The 17,074-nt window shown below is 38.0% G+C and overlaps 2 protein-coding genes across 4 annotated transcripts; one reads left to right on the top strand and one right to left on the bottom strand.

Annotated features, from left to right (window-relative positions):
* Position 1: 1 nt before the first annotated feature.
* Positions 2-2,298, top strand: LOC105041810 (uncharacterized). The gene has a single exon (XM_010918841.4). It carries the CDS (start codon positions 174-176, stop codon positions 1,929-1,931), a length of 1,758 nt encoding a protein of 585 aa, XP_010917143.1. The 5' UTR covers positions 2-173; the 3' UTR covers positions 1,932-2,298.
* A 5,374-nt stretch (positions 2,299-7,672) lies between these two features.
* Positions 7,673-16,537, bottom strand: LOC105041809 (26S proteasome non-ATPase regulatory subunit 11 homolog). Of its 3 annotated transcripts, XM_010918840.4 has the most exons (3): positions 16,408-16,530; positions 12,392-12,568; positions 7,673-9,262 (listed from the first exon to the last, which is right to left on the bottom strand). In XM_010918840.4, the coding sequence occupies exon 3, from the start codon at positions 9,238-9,240 to the stop codon at positions 7,960-7,962; it is 1,281 nt and encodes a 426-aa protein (XP_010917142.1). In that variant the 5' UTR covers positions 9,241-9,262; positions 12,392-12,568; positions 16,408-16,530; the 3' UTR covers positions 7,673-7,959. The 3 variants fall into 3 exon arrangements, with proteins under 3 accessions (XP_010917142.1, XP_010917140.1, XP_073110008.1); XM_010918838.4 differs by lacking the exon at positions 12,392-12,568 and having other exon boundaries at positions 16,408-16,537; XM_073253907.1 differs by lacking the exons at positions 12,392-12,568; positions 16,408-16,530 and adding an exon at positions 9,964-10,086.
* Positions 16,538-17,074: the final 537 nt, after the last annotated feature.

The following is a 17,074-nucleotide window of genomic DNA, read 5'->3' as shown; positions in this document are numbered from 1 at the left end:
GTTCCCCACCACCCAGACTCCCCTCTCTTGTTTCACTCCAAAACCCTAAACCCCACCTCCCCCTCTCAACTCCTCTCCCACTCGTATCCAACGTTATCCTAGGTTTCGCCTATCGACAAAACTTCCACCACAAGAGAGCAGAACACAAAGAGTGAGCTCCCCCTCCCTATAGAATGGATGTGTTGGCGCCCCCAAATCCCCTCCAAACCACATTCCCACTGAATTCTAGGGTTAGGGTTCTCCTCTATCCTATCTCAATTCCCTCTACCCCTTCCCTCAGTTCTTTCCTCGGCCTCGAATCCCGCCCCAAAACCACCAGCCCCACCCGGAGAAAACCCCGAGTCGGAGCTATCTCCGCCATCTCCGGCGGCGGCGCCGCGGTTTCCAGAACCTGGAACGAGCGATTCACCAATGGGGGGCCATGCGACGACTTCGACGCCTTCAAAAGCAACGACGAACTCCGCCGCCTCGTCCGGAGCGGGGAATTGGAGAAAGGCCTCGCTTTTCTCGAGAGAATGGCGATCCGGGGCGCTGTTCCCGACGTAATCCCCTGCACCAGCCTCATTCGCGGCTTCTGTCGTGCCAGCAAGACCAAGAAGGCCGCCCGGGTGCTTGCCATCGTCGAGAATTCCGGCGCCTCCCTCGACGTCATTACCTACAATGTCATGATCGGCGGGTACTGCAAGTCCGGCGAGACCGACAACGCCCTTCGTCTTGTCAACCGGATGAGCGTCCCCCCTGATGTCGTCACCTATAACACCATCTTCCAGAGTTTGTGCGAGAGAGGGAAGCTTAAGAAAGCACTTGAGGTGCTTGACGGTATGCTCCAGAGAGGCTGCACCCCTGATGTCTTCACTTACACTATTTTAATCGAGGCTACGTGCAAGGATAGTGGTGTTGGGCAGGCGATGAAGCTTTTGGACGAGATGAGGGCAAAAGGTTGCACGCCCGATGTGGTTACTTTTAATGTTTTGATCAATGGGATTTGCAAGGAAGGGAGATTGGATGAGGCGATCAAGTTCTTGAACAATATGCCATCTTACGGGTGTAATCCGAATGTCATAAGCCACAATATTATTTTGAGAAGTATGTGCAGCACAGGGCGGTGGATGGATGCTGAGAAGCTGTTGGCCGACATGGTTCGGAAGGGTTGCTCCCCGAGTGTGGTGACTTTTAATATTCTGATCAATTTCTTGTGCCGGAAAGGGTTGTTGGGGCGCGCAATTGATGTGTTGGAGAAGATGCCGGAGCATGGGTGCACACCAAATTCTTTGAGTTACAATCCATTGCTGCATGGATTTTGTAAGGAGAAGAAGATGGAGAGAGCTATCGAGTATTTGGATGTAATGGTTTCAAGGGGATGTTACCCGGACATTGTGACATACAACACTTTGCTCACTGCTCTGTGCAAGGATGGGAAGGTTGATGTTGCTGTTGACATGCTTCATGAGCTTGGGAGCAAGGGCTGTACTCCTGTCCTGATTACTTATAACACTGTCATTGATGGGCTTTCAAAAGCTGGGAATACTGAAAAGGCTTTGGAGCTTTTGAAGGAGATGGTCGGAAAGGGTCTCCGTCCTGATATTATAACTTATTCATCACTTGTTGCTGGTCTCAGTAGAGAGGGTAAGATCAATGAGGCAATCAGGATATTTAATGAACTGGAAAAATTGGGGATCAGACCAAATGCAATAATTTATAATTCGGTTATTTTGGGACTCTGCAAATCCCGGCAGACGGATCGTGCTATTGATTTCTTTGCTTATATGGTGTCGAAGGGGTGTATGCCCAATGAATCGACCTACACTATTCTTATTGAAGGTATGGCTTATGAAGGGATGTCTAAGGAGGCCTTAGATTTGCTAAGTGAGTTGTGTTCGAGAGGAGTTGTGAAGAAGAGCTCCATGCAGAATGTTGTTGGTAAAATATAGATACAAGCAAGCACATTTCTTTAGATTTTGTATGTGTTACAGATAATGGCAGTCTGCAGATCCCATTGATTTTGTCATCTGGCAACTGACTGAAATCATTTGCCAGTTTCCTGCATCAGCATAAGAAAGCTTCAACAGTCATGCGAGATGAAATCTATCCAAGATCATTGTGCACTTGAGTTGTGCAATTTCAGAGACCACAGGCTTGTTAACATCTTGTATATTTTCAGTCATGTTGGCATGCCAACTCCTGTTTTTTCAAACAGCTTCTCATGCTGTTTTGCTTTGCTTGATGTATACTTCAAGGAAGGGATGCCAACATGGATTTTGTATTGTCATTGGTTCAATTTTATACCTCATTGTATTATACTGTTTCTTACATGGATGCAAATCTGAGCTTAAGTAACCATATGCAGTGTTCCACAACTGTGTCGAAGCATGTTTGAGCAGTCTCATTTTTGAACAGGTATCGGCGTGAGTGGCTTCAGTATTTTCTCCTGGAGGACTGGCTGTTCCATCTTCATGAACTTTTTTCTGCCTATGTACTATTGAAGTTCTCAGTTCTGTTTGCTGCAGCAGTTCATTCTTGTCAGGTTACTGTGGAACTTATGTTAGCATATTATTCTTTTGCTTTTATTGGGAGATGAATGTGTTTCGAAATGGCCAACCAACCAAGACTTCATTTTCCCAATTTTCTGAGATTTTAAAAACAAGATACAGTTATCTGAAACAATCAAAGTTTTCTTATTAAGGGTTCTTCACTTATTGTTAAGCAATCCACTCAGTTCAACACCCAGTTCATGTCCTCCTATCTCTAGGTGCAGTGTTTCGTATAAATATCAATTCACTTGTCTTTGAGTTTTAATGGGTTCTGTTGATTTACTTTGATCCTTTTTTTTTTTTTTTGCAGAATTAGAGTCCAAGTACAAATGTTGATTATATGGCTAAGATATATACAAAGATGGTATTTTATTCAATATGTCAAACAAGTCTGGTTTTATTGATGTATTGATATTTGTCTTCGGTTTGCGGGAAGAATTTTTGAAGTAATTTTTAAAAAGTTATTTTCTGAAAAATTATTTTTTGAAAATAGGATTTTAATATATTTGGTTGATTATAAAAAAGTGACTTATTATAGAGTGGTTTATGTTTAGTTAAACATCTATTTTTTTGAAAAAACTGCATACAATACTTATTAGACCTTTAAAAAATATAAGATCATATCTTTCTGCTCCTAAACTTTATATAAATAATAATATTATATTTATATTGATATAAATATAATATTAATATATTATAATATAATATTAGATCATAATAATTTTGGTATTAACTTATATATGTTAATATTATATTAATATAATATTAATATTTTAATATAATAAATTTATTAATATAGATACAAAAATAATATTAAATATTATATATATAGTATAAATATTATAATATTAATATTAATATCACTATTCAGTATTTCATTATATAAAAAATAAATTAAGTAAATAATATATTATTATAATTTATTTTATTTTTTAAAAAATTATTATTGACATATAAATTAAAGAGGATTAAAAATAAAATTAAATATAAATCAGATAATTATTTGTCCATATCTGTATCTATTTTTTTATGGATATATCTGATGTTCGAATTGTATCCATATCCACATAGGTTTAAGTATGAAATTATATCTGAGCAAATATCATCCAAACCACTTTCGCCCTTACTCCCTAGAATAATTCAAATATGGAAGAAAAAAATATTTTCTTTCATTAATTTCTTCTTATCATTGACAAACTAAATTCCCAACTCTAACCCATCGGATACGGTGTATTGTTTGCACATCCTGAGTGAAGACCCGACTGTGATTTAATTTTGGCACAATCCATTATGTTCTGAACCGTGACAAGCAAACCCTCCCAGACCAATTCAGTTCCATTTGAATTAGCTTCCACCTGCGACGCCTGAAGCTTAGAAGGAAAGCCATCTGGTTCCTATTTTATCCTCCACCTCTTCCCCACTCCCTAGCTATGACCTCTGCCTCTCAATACTACAACCATTGCTGGGTACCTCTTTCACTCTCCATTCTTCCTCTTTTTGTCTCTCTCTTAATCTATCTCTATCTATTATTCAAATAGAAAGATGTCAAAGAGAATGAAACATTCCCCGCCTAGCCGCCACTGCTCCTTTGCCACTGCCGTCCATCGATAAATACGATGGCAGTGGAGTCTCTAATTGAAGTGACGCTGGTGACTGAGAGACCCCATGGTCGGGTCACCCCTAACTCCAACCCATCTGACCCATCCATCGAGTCTAATCGCCCTAGCCGGACCAAATCCAATCCGGTCTAGAGGCTAAGTTAACGCGAGAAGAGAGGGGGCACGGCCCAACACTAGGATGGTGTAGGTTTTTTTTTTTCGGATAGCAGTGGATAGTGCAGTTGGTAAGCTTCTTAACCGCTGCAAGGACAAAAGACCCGAGAAGCCCTAGTCTCCCAAGGTGAGAGATACTGTGGTGCTTCAATATGCCTCCCTTCTCAATCCTGTCACCTCGATGACCTCCATCTCCTTCGGTTTTGACTTAACTAGAATTAAAAGAATGTTTGGTTCGTGTTGCGCCCAGCTTCTGCACTTGAGATCAAGTCAGATAGCCGAGGTGACAAAGTTGTTCGAAAATGATGTCTGAGCTCCAGCTTGAAAACCTACAAAAAAAAAAAATTCTGTCAGAGATTTTTTCGACGAGGATCCTTCAACATTCAAATTAGGAGATGAAGAACAATAAGAAAAAAAAAGTGGATTTAAAAACTTATCTTGGAGCCCCCACGCTTCTCTATTTATAGAGGAAGAATTAGAGTCATACATACCTAGAAGTCTAGTTGGATCCCACATATTGCATGTAAAGTATACTCGCGGAGGATTATTTCCGTTTGGGGCATGATCTTATCGCGGAGATATTCTTCCTTATCTGAATTTTTCTAATTTGCAAGAAAGGCGGATCCTTTCAACAAAGAACACTTTCAGCTGTAGGTCACCTAGGGCTAACCTAAAAGTACCTCGTCAATATCCAAGGTGATTACCTTGGCAAAAGCCGAGAACCAAACTGCTGTCCATTGTTTCATGTGGACCCATTCTAGTTCTTGAACGTGCACTTGGCGCCTTTAGGTCAGCTATAGACATCTACCATGCTCAATTAAATCCGACCTTCCAGTATTGTCGGATGGTATCGAGGATGTAACTAGCCAAGGCTGAGGTGGAGATCCATAATAGTTTGAATCCGGAATAGAATGGTTATTTCTTTGAAAACATTTAGTTTGTGATTGAAATCGAAATTGAAATTAAAAGAAAATTTGAATCCTTAGAAGAGAATTGGAATTTGATTTTATAGAGATTAAGTCATATCCATTTCACCTCAGAATCAGAATCTAAATGAGATAATCCTCAAACCAAATGATTGAAATTAAAGTCATGCATTCTCATTTCTATTTTAGGCCCCAACTCCCTTCAACCAAACACCTCTCAAACCGAATTAATTCTAATCCGATCTAGGATCCCATCGAGAAAAAAAAAAAGAACATCACCGGCAATAACAACAAGCTCGCCAAGATCTCTGTCAATGAGACCACATGCTCATCGTCGACGATGGGGCAGGGATGCAAGGAGGTCAGTGAGATTCTCCCCAGCGTTTGCATCATCATTGGAGAGTATGACCGGCTGTACAGCCACAAGTGCCTCGATGATTCCAATCTGGCAACAATGATGCCAAGGAGTTTTGAAATGGTTTCTAATACTCTGGGTGAAAAGAGGCATCAGGCAGCTTGTGTTTATCTAGCCTGGCTATAATGGAAAGCCCATAATGCTAGAGTTTTTGAAGGTATTTATACTGACCCTATCAGTTGGTGCTCCAGTATGTTGTGTTGAATTATAACTCGACATCTTCTCCTCCTCTAAGGTATTGGAACTGTCCTTATCCTGCAAATCAGAGGTGCTTAACCTCTATTTCTGTTGCTTAGCAGTCCCCTCCCTTTGGAGTTTTGAAGATTAACTTTGATGGGGCAGTAAAAGCAGATGGTGCTGCAGCTGCATATATGATCAGGGATTATCAAGGTATGCTCATTAGAGCTGCTAGCCGCCAGTTGTTTAATGTTTCTGTACCTTATGCTGAATTGGTAGGACTTTGGATGGGGGTTCATGAGGCTGTTTTTTCTTTAAATGCTGAACATTTGTGGATTGAGGGGGATTCTAGCCTAGTTATTGGCTGGATCACGCATCTTCAGCCTCCCAAGAACCCTGCTTGGCCTTTGATCAGTGATCTCTTTGCATGGAAAACCCATATGATATTGCATCCTTGGAAAATTTCTCATGTCCATCGAGAGGCTAACCAGGCTGCTGATTGGTTAGCTTTTAATTCAGGTTCTGTTTCCTTATCTTCTGACCATCATGATGTTTTGCCCAATCAGTTATCTAATATTTTGCAATCAGATGCTCGTGGTACTTCATATATTAGATAGGTTTAACTGGGTATTTTTATCAGATGCTAATCATTTGCTTAGATGCTTGCTGTGTTATTTGGCGCTGTGAGCATTTCCGGGGGAATACTCAGTTTATTTGGCAGCAGTTTTCTATGTTTATAGTCAGTGTAGCTAACATTTACAGTTTTCTGTGTTTATAGTCAGTGTAGCTAACATTTACAGGTGTTATTGGGATTGTAATGAACTTACAGACTTTTATAAAGAAGAGGGTTTTCACTACTTCAGGTCTTCTTTATTGATCCATGGATTTTATGTTGATTGTTCACATCACATACTGCTTAATGAAGAAACATCCTGTTATATATCTTCTGCAGCTTCAAACTTCAGTATCATGCAGATGAGACAGGTCCATTTCAAAACATATATTGACATTCCTCTGTTTCAAATTCTAGCGCACAGGTTCAAGCTAAATAGTTTGCTATTTTTGGGTCTTCATACAACTTTTGTATTAATACTTGGTTTTCTTGTGTATTCCTGTAGTTGTATCTATTCTATGGTCTGTCTTCCTCTGTTGGTTCATCTCTGTAACTACTTGTACAGCACTCTTTTCACTTTAATAGTATAGCTTTTCATCTTCTTTACCAAAAAAAAAAAAAAAAAAAAAAAAACGACGATGCCGAGGAGAGGGGAGCTACCTCAGAGATCGGACGAGGCTTCAAATTCCCGGTGTTCAGACGCTGACATTTGATACTCTCTCTCTCTCTCTTCTTTTTTTCCTTTTTTGGCAGCCATAACTAATCATATATTGTCAAAGTAATCTCCTTATTTTTTAGGTAATACGGGTCCACTTTACAGCATAGTAATCTCATATAAACGATTTATGTGCTAACTCCCCTTGCCCTTCCTACTACCATCTCTTCTAAAATGTTTTGAAGTTTCTTTTTGGGTAATCAAAATGTTTTTAAAGTTATTATCTCTCACGTAGTGATGAATATCGGCAGAGTTACTGAATGTTAAAGCAAAATTAAATCAAACAAATTTATAAATAGATTGTTAATATACCACAAGTAAATCCAACTCATCAAGAGCAAACTACAAATTATGAACCTGAATCTAAAACAAATGAACCAATTAACCAGGTAACTAATGCATTCTCATGAAATTGATTCATAACATCCGTACAACCATCCTCTAAGCAGATAAATGGAACCAACACAACCCAACAAAGTGCCACTCCTCTGACAAGCATGCGGCAAACAAATAGCAACCCCCATATAAACCACAGAAACTAGCTCCATAAAAGAACCTAACTGTGTTTGGTTCCTACAGCAGACCAATTTCAGAAGTCATTCTCAGTTCATACATCTAGAGTTTGCATTTCACAGCTCATCACAGACATAAAGGAAAACCATCTTTGAGAGAACATAATGAGACATTGTTACGAAACAAAACAAGGAGAAACTAAAAGAAACCAAATATCAATCATCCATTAGCATTTCATGCACTAACAAAGAAAGCCTGAAAGACAAAGTGGTCATAGAAAGAGTGAAACACCAAAGCTTAGGCCATGATCCGAGCTGACCTCACATAAAGGCTGTCCACGACCTTGCCAATGTTGGCAATTGTTTCGAGTGTTGCGGGAAAAATAGCATCAGACTTTGGATCTTCAAAGATGATAAGGCAACCAGCACCCTGATCAAGAGTCCCTGCAAACTTCTTATCAAGTATCATCTGAGAAAGCTTCTTCTCCACATGATCCACAGGCAACTCAATCATCTCTGCAACATGTGCAATCTCCACCCTTGAGTAAGGCTCGATCAACCTGCATAGATTCTGCTCCAAAAGTGTATCATATAAAGATGATAGATGTCTGTGAACAATTGGGTCTTCCTCCAACTGAGACCTGTAATCTCGAAGAGCAGTTTCAAAGAGTTTTAATGATCGTTTGGAGTGTGCATCAGCAACAGCTTTCATAGCATCCAAATCAGGACCCACATAATGCAAACCAGCCTTGGAAGAGATAATGCCTGCAACATCATCAGCCTGGTTAACCATTATCTTGCACAGCAGCATGTATTTAAGGCTAAAAACTGCTCGAGGATCCTCAAGTGCATTGAAAGCTTCAAATGCTTCAAAGAAGTAACTGTATGCAGTTTTATAATCCTTCTCTTCTGCATGAAGTATCCCACTCTGAAGATCTATTGTTCCCTGCTGTGCCGGAGGAACGTAAATGGCATTAGCAGCTGTTCTTGCAGCAGTTAATGCAGCTTTGGCTTTCGGCAAATTTCTCAGTGAAAAATGAAGCTTGCTTTCTAAAAGGTCAATGTCCACTAGAAGAAGTTTATCATCCAATCTTCTAACCTCCTTGATCAGGCCAGTAAGAAGAGTTAGAGCTTCGGAATATTCTTTGTTTTCCATTAAGAGAGCTGCAAGCCTTGCCTCAACTCGTTGCCTGAGAAATGTACGCTTCTCTGCACGGGTCCATTCCACCATCTCCTTGCAGAGAGAGATTTGCAGATCAGAGGTTCCTGGTATCTTGGCAACTGCATCTATGATCCCTCTCACAATTTTTGCAGTTTTTGCCTTGGGAATTAAAGAGAAGAAGGGTCTGAGTTGGGTCAGAAGAGTTCTCAACTCTTCAGCTTTCTTTTCTTGTGTGAGTAGTTCGGTGAGATTTGAAATTGCCTGTTCTTTAATACGCAATGCTTCTGGGGAAGATGCAGGGTTTTCAAGAACACGGTAGAGAATAGAAATAGACTCAGAAGGATCTTTTGCCTCTAGGGCCTGTGCTATTGAATCTGTGGTAGCAGGAAGATATGATGCTTGCATTGCTGAAGACATTGCTGCTACCAACAAATCAATTCTACAAGATGAAAACAAGAAAATTTGTCACTAGAAGATAACATGGCTAAACATTTATGAGATTCAAGAAAGGAGACCAAATCTTATCCAGTTCATGCATCAGATATGTACCCAAATCCAGAAAATACTGTTATGGTCATGCTTTAAAACACCCAGTAAGAAAACAGAGTTAAAATACTAATGTACACAACAATAAGTAATCCAGTAGAACCCTAAACAGCAATAGGTACAATGGAACTAATAAAAACAATGATATATGACAATGCAAAAAGTTTATGAGCCATGATAACAAGTAAATGAAATGAAAGATTGAAATTTCCTCTTATACTCAAATATTAACTCTTTTGAACACTTGCAATTTGTTTTTTGCTATTATTCACACTGTCGAATGTCAAGTGGCCTTGTCAAGTTCAAATAAAATGCCCCTTAATTCAACACTTACATGGGGCATGCATGCAATTCAACACTTACATGGGGCATACATGCACTATCAAGCCACCTAATATCACGAATAATGGCAGTAATGTTAAGTGAAAGGAGTAGAAAACATATTGCTGGCTCCACCCCTTCCATTTTCCAAATATGACATACAACATAAAGGTTTCATAATTTATGTATGTTACCAGATAAAGAATGTTCTAGCCAGTAATTTTATGAAATAGTAAGTTAAAGCAGCATCATGTTGGTAGTGATGGGAATCACCTATTGGAAGGGGGAAATACTGCAACACCATCAACTAGGCCCCACCATTAACTTCTACCAGAAGACCTGATGATATGATCTCCCAATTATGTAAATATTAATCTTTTTCCTACAAAACTGAAAATATGCACTTGATGCCATGCAAAAACCTCAAATCATTTTGTTTAAACATCAAATTATTAGTTTCACAATAGTAAGACTAGATTTACAAAAAATTACATAAAGCCATTACAAGGATACTTGAAATCAGTATCTTGTGATGATGTTTGTGCCCTTAGAAACATGCACAGATACAGTTTCGTTCAAAATAATCATCTAACCTTGAAAGGTCTCCATATGTCACTGTGTCTTTCCATACGATAATGAAAAGAGTGATTCTTTACAATCAACCTATATCAGCTAAAGATCTAAAATATTGCTCAAGAGCCTGCTTCAGAGGTGTGCATCTGCCTTGTCTAACAGAACCACAATAAACCAGACACCACTCAAATTATCAATTTACCATGGTTCTCATTAGACACGGTCATTTCATGCAAAACAGTTTCCATTTAGTTCTGCCAAATACTAGTCCAGACAAACTCAAGTTGTTTTCATCCAATCCAACTATTCTGGACGCCACAAAAATAAAGGAAAGAATAATACATCACTGATTTTTAACACAAGTTCTCAGTCTTATGACACATGTTTGAACATATTCTAACCCAAGCATCAGCCTAACTGTCCACCATGTGGGGGCAACAATGCCCAAAGATAAATTAAACATGCACAAGTTCACCATCACATCCAAAGAAGGCAAATTATGGAATTCTAGCAGCATCAAACGATCAGAGTAGCCAGTTTAGTGACTATACATATACCCAAAAGTCCACCAAATTGTACCAAACCATTTATTATGCAGAACTATGTAATAGAATCAGAAAAATAGGACTTATGGAGGCAAATATTTTCAATCAAAACTACAGGGACAAAGTAAGATTTAGGTTTAAGACTAAGAAAGATAAAAGATGAAAACATACTAGACACAACTGTAACCAAACAACTTCTAATTTTGTTTAAATCTAGGATTCCTACATATAATGCAAAATCTATTCTGGACCCTCTCTTACATCTCCCATCTATGTTTTCTCAGACTCTACTTACCTCTTTTAAATTTCTATTTGAGTTTTGGATGCTTTCCTTCTCTTCATTGCCTTGTCTTTTATTAAGCAACTCCTAGGTTGTTTCTGATTGTTCTTTTCTGTCCTCTCAGATTCACTATGCTTTCACCTCTACATTTTTTTCTGCCACACTAATCTGACTCTTCTGCAGTGTTTTCATTACTTAAAGACTTCACACATGCAAATGTTGCTGACCTTAGTAATACCATGGAAATCTCTGATTAAGTTTTCACCAAACATGATGATAACACAATGTGGTGAAGGTACATCCATGGTTCATCCACCATGTTATAATTTAACTTCAAATTCTGCTAGTTTGTTTTTCATTATAAAATGGTCTGTGTTCCTGTTTCTATTCCACTGAAAATTATTTAAATACTTTGTGCCAGCTGAAACAATATTTTCCAACTCCATTTTAAATTTTTTTCATGAAAATTCTATTATAGCAATTTGTTTGCTTACATCATTAGGACATCAAATTTGATCAATCTAGTTGCAGGGATCCAAAAGAACAATAAATATAAAGCCTTATTATCTAGTTGCTGAATGTGTCAGCTTATTGCATAAATCATTTAGGATCTACTATGAACGAAAAGTAAGAAGTGGGGTTGGTAAAGGGAAATAGTTCATCAGGACTGATCAAATTCATGGCTAGAAGAAACTAGAGACACACTCATAGCCTTTCCTTAATTGACGGTAATTTGTATATACTCATATATTCAGTTCATAGACAGTCTCCTTAAATCCAAATACAGATATGGTTACTTAACCCTTACATGCTAAGGGCTCAAAGAATTTCTACAAAATAAATTAACCATTTCTTGTTGTATCTCCTTTATTTTCCATCATTTTTCTCTCTTGTTCATTTTAGTATTAGTTAGAAATGAATTCATATCAGACATGGACTATAATTCTCATCCTAGGATCACATCAACAAACAGCTAGAGATTTTCCTCTGCTAACCATTAAACAAAAGGTGATGTTTTTGTCATAAGATTATCCAATGTAACTACCATACAGAGTGGACTGAAAGCTTATCTTCACCCATTAAACTAACGGAATTGAAAAAGAGAGCAACCAATAACTTCAGTGAGTTTGGATAAAGAACAGTAAACCACCTCAACAGGAAGGTGGACTTTTATATCAAGAATAATGCTTAACTAAGACAACCAGAGGCACCATCCTCAAGTCAGATGTCAAACTTCTGAAACCAAGTCTACCCAACAAAGGCATCAAGAAACCGTATAACATTTTAAAACTCACAACCTTACCTTTAATTTACAGCCACCAGAATCAAAAGTATATCCTTCAAGTCACTTTGCATTTGGAAACATGGATCAGCTATTAGTGATCTTAAAACCACCAAGTAGTCTCAAGCCTCTAACATCTAACTTGAATCACCTAATATTGCTATATTTTAGTGAGAGGATGAGATTGGGGAAAAATACCTACAAGGCATCAAAAATTGATTGTTATGCATGAGCAGATGCATAAGAAGGTTTCAACTTTACTTCAAAAGAAAGCAATATAATTTTCAGTACCAAATCTGGTCAATCCTAACAATCTACTTTGAATTTGGTGCAATATCATAGGCGCAGGATGAAATAACTATTACCAAATGATGAAGTTTTGCATTCAAACCTGTTAGTACTGAAGCATATCAGATAAGTTCTAACATCCAAATAAACATCATTTATTTTTCTGTGAATAATCAATAATCTGAAAATAACAAGGAAAATGAATGAATACAGCTTTTTTTCAAGAAAAAAAAATATCTTTTACCACTAAAAATATTCATTATTTTATCATGCATTTAAGAATAGATAAAGTTCAAACTTTTTTTTTTGTCATTCAGACAGTAAGACAAAGAGCACTGTCAACAATCATGATATAGTAGCATGCAGTTCTGGAGTGGGAAAAAGGTTCATACAGGTTACTGTTGATGAAGCAAGGTGATAACTGTGGCAAAGGGCAAATGAGTTCAAACTCATTAACTAAATTTTAGCAAGCATGCACTGGACTTAATATAGAGCACAGATAATGTTATTCTATACCATAGCAAGAATGATGATTGTGGCTCCAAGAAAAACCATTCTTCTGTTAAACTTGGCCCGTCAATAGGGATCAGGATTTATACCTTATAAATCAGTCACAACCTTTTCGACTCATTCGCAAATAAATAAATGCTGGTCTGAAGGATGTGTAAAGCAACAATCTAAAAGTTAGATCTTGAGGTACATAAATTACTGCAACAAAATTGTGGAAATAAATGAAAGAAGGCCTTAGCAAGTTCAGGCTTAGTTCATACCTACCAACAACAATGAGATGATGGGTAAGGAAGGTATGTTAGGAACATTTCATTTTTTTTTTATGTGCATTATAAAACCAATGGTAACAGATGCCCTATTACCAAACACCAACAAGAATTTAAGTTTAATACGCGAGATCGCTAGTAGCCTAAAGTAACAAAAGATCTAGTGAGATATCTAAAGGTTCTTACCTAGGCATTGATTAATAATACATTTTGGCCTATCATAGAGAAAAAAAATCTCCTACCAAACATGAGAAACAAACATCAACTTCACCATTCAATCACTATGCAGGTTCAATCAACTAACAGCAGCAGGCAAGCATGTTTCATCAGTATGGAACTGGCTAATCGAGAACAACTCAATAGAAGAATCCTAGATGGTTTGGCAAGATTTTGAAACAAATAGGTGAAACAGTATCAACCTACAACTGGTTCCCTAGCATTTATGTCTTGTGCCAGTTAACGTGTAAAGGGGCCAACCAAGAATACAGGAGATGGGGAGAATAGATGAAAGGAATGAAGAAGTAAATAGATATTAAAAATAAGGTGATAAAGATCAAAATAAAAGCAAGCTAAAGTTGTCTTTATCTTTAAGAAAGTGTTGGAAGTGTCTAAACCTAGTTCCAAGAAATTGAGTTATGAGAAACAGAGTTTTGTTTCTATCTGGAGGAATGCCATTGCATAAGAAGCACAGTTTTTGGCATTAATTTTTTTAATTAGATTATCACTAAAGAGAATTATTTTTAAGAAAATATTTAAATAGTTCATTATAACAGAGGAAAGAGTGGGAGGGCACTAAAGAAGCATTAAGTGTCCCACTCACCCACACAGAAGAACTTGGTCATGGAGCCCTCAAAGCCAGAGTCATGTTTGGTGTTTTTTCTGAACTAAGAATTTAAGTTCCTTACTTCAGACTGAGTTACATGCAAACAAACATCTGACAATGACCACTTCTGGCAGAATTGCAATTCGGGCTGTTCACTTACATGGAAATAAACACAGTAATACATCCAAAAATAACAACTAAAAATAACATGAGCTTTGTATTGTGTGAAAGTCACCAAAAAAGATGACATATAAAACAGAAGCACTAGGAATGCACATACTTTATTTTATCTCACCACACAGATATCACTACTACTAATAAGTTCCTCTCTCTTTCAAACAGTACATTACCACAAGTCAAGAGCCAACAACTTGATATTAATATCTAGAACCACTTCCTCTATTTAATTCTACCAAAAACCTAGTAACTTGACAGAGGAAGCTCCTGTTACCTCCTGAACCAACTCTGTAATAACCATAAGACAAGGCCTTTTAACTCCTTGCAGAAGTGCCTCCATTAGTCTGTCAGACAAACCCGAACAATATCAACCTGTATACCATGTACTTTGTCAGTGCACCTAGATACTACCTCCAAATGCTTGAGTTTAAACTATGTTCTTCCTAATTGTACCACTCATCCATCTCAACATCATTATTTTCATCTCTAGAATAGTACTTTCTCCAAACCCTAAAACTGCAGCATCTATCACATAGCTATTGTAGCTACTATTTAATGTGATATGCTAGTGAGCTCCTAGTATGCATCTAGCACCAATGTTCTCCATTTCACCCACCCTATTGTAAGAACACTTCAAAATATTCAAATCTACTTCTCCACCCTTTCTTGTATAGTAATAGCAAGAATTGTCAATCTAAGGTGTGTGTCCCACACAGTTGTCATAAATGACAAACAATAGTCGCTAAAAGAAATTTTTGAACCTAACCATGTGAAACATAATTGGTCTTCTGAAAGGCTAGAAAGGCCCTGGAGGGATCTAAATGCTAGTTAACTACAAGATTCCCAATTACCTTCAACTAGGGGCAAGGCCTCATCTAATAATTTTACAAGTCAATTCATCTAGTGGGATGATGAAATCTAACAACTGAATAATTAAAATCCTTCCATTTAATGGGCCCTCAAACCACTGAAGATGCTACATGAGGAAAACTGGCTTAAGCTAAAAACATGTTATTTCAGATTTCGACTGTTAGATCAAGGCTAAACAATGGAAGAACAACTAGACTTTGCAGGATTTATTTTCAACAGTAAGAGAAGGGTAGGGGGTTTGTTGCTCCAATTACTGCAAGTTTAAGGAGCTTTCCTTACCTAGTATGACTATAGAATAAACAAATTACCCTGGTGACAATAAAATTCTATAAGATTTCCATTCACCAAAGTAATCCAGAAGGAGACATCATTGTTGCTTGAGTTTATTATTGACAGGCGTTAAAACGAGAGAAAAACTCCGATGAAGAAGAAGAAGAGATATATGGATTGAAAAAAGCAAATACACCAACCAGAATAAAAGGGAGCTTAACCTGATCTCCCAGAAATTTTCTAACAAATCAAAGCAACAAAAGTCTCTTTATGTAACATCAAACATTAAAATAAATATATCCTATAATAAGCATAACTTTTTTAACTTAAAATACATAAATTTGGAATCATTCCTGGCCCAACCTCAATCCTCCTGTCGAACAAACGCGATCACCTGACTTTGACAAAGGGTCCTAAAAAACATCTCTAACGAGTTCAAAACTACCCATAACCCTCTGAATCCGAATGCCTCTTGTACTTCTGTGTATGGTCTAGTCTTTCCAATGCCAACTTCCTTGCCGCCAACGCACGCTAGACGGAACCCAAAAATAAAAACCAACTTTTCTTGCAGAAAATTGCGAGTTCGACGTTCAAGGCGCGCATAGTCCCCTAAAAAGGGCAAACTTTACCTAGATCTTGCTCGAACAGGCAAGAGCAGAACAAAATTTCCCCCAAGCTGGGGGAATACATCGCTGCTAAGAAAGCAAGCGGAATCGCCCTATTTAAATTCGAGATTTCTATCCTAAACGATGAAATCAAGGAGAAGAACCATAAAACCCTAGCCAGGCTCCGCCGCAGGAGAGAGAGAGAAAGAGAGAGAGAAGAGCGCTCACCTGGTGAAGAAGGGAGAACCCGGTTCCAAGATCGCCGAACACCTCAAGGGGTTTCCCGTTCCGGGTCATTTTGTAAGGTGGGAAGGCAGTGCCCCGGGCCGAACTCGGCTCCGACAATGGTTTGCGCAGGCCGAAATTAGTGGACCTTAGCCTGACTGGCCCCTAATTATCCTAGGCCAGTGTTCCCAGCCCACCAAACATTAAGCAGCGCCCAAACCAATCCTCCCCAACATTTTAGCCTTTAAAACCTCAAACTTATTAGCTCCCTGTTATTTTGCACTTCATTTGCTTAGAATCCTTTAAAAAGAGGTAAAAGGGGAAGGGAAAAAAAAAATATATACATTTAGGCATACTTGGTTAGGGAGAGTTGAGTTATAGAATGAAAATGGGAACGAGTGACCCATTCCAAACTTCCATTCTGGCCATTTGGTTAGAAGAGTCTTGTTCTCGCTTGGATTTCGAGAAAATTGAAATATCCAATCCTCCAAAACTTAAGGGTGTTTGGTTTTTAATAGAATTAGAATCGGAATGAAAATGAAATGCATTGTAATTGGAATTAGAATAGTCAAATCTCCTGAAGCATTTGGTTCGTGATTAAAATCGGAATCGGAATAAAAATTTGAATCCCCAAGAGAGAGTAGGAATTGAGTTTTAGGTAGATTGGGCC

Source organism: Elaeis guineensis, chromosome 3 (assembly GCF_000442705.2).
Source record: "Elaeis guineensis isolate ETL-2024a chromosome 3, EG11, whole genome shotgun sequence".
In the NCBI taxonomy this organism is placed as follows: Eukaryota; Viridiplantae; Streptophyta; class Magnoliopsida; order Arecales; family Arecaceae; genus Elaeis; species Elaeis guineensis.
Note: the sequence above shows the minus strand (reverse complement) of the source record. Positions and strands in the feature narration are given on the sequence as shown.

Coding starts and splice junctions, on each gene's coding strand:
- LOC105041810 (XM_010918841.4), top strand. CDS start 174: ATGGATGTGTTGGCGCCCCCAAATCCCCTCCAAACCACATTCCCACTG.
- LOC105041809 (XM_010918838.4), bottom strand. CDS start 9,240: ATGTCTTCAGCAATGCAAGCATCATATCTTCCTGCTACCACAGATTCA.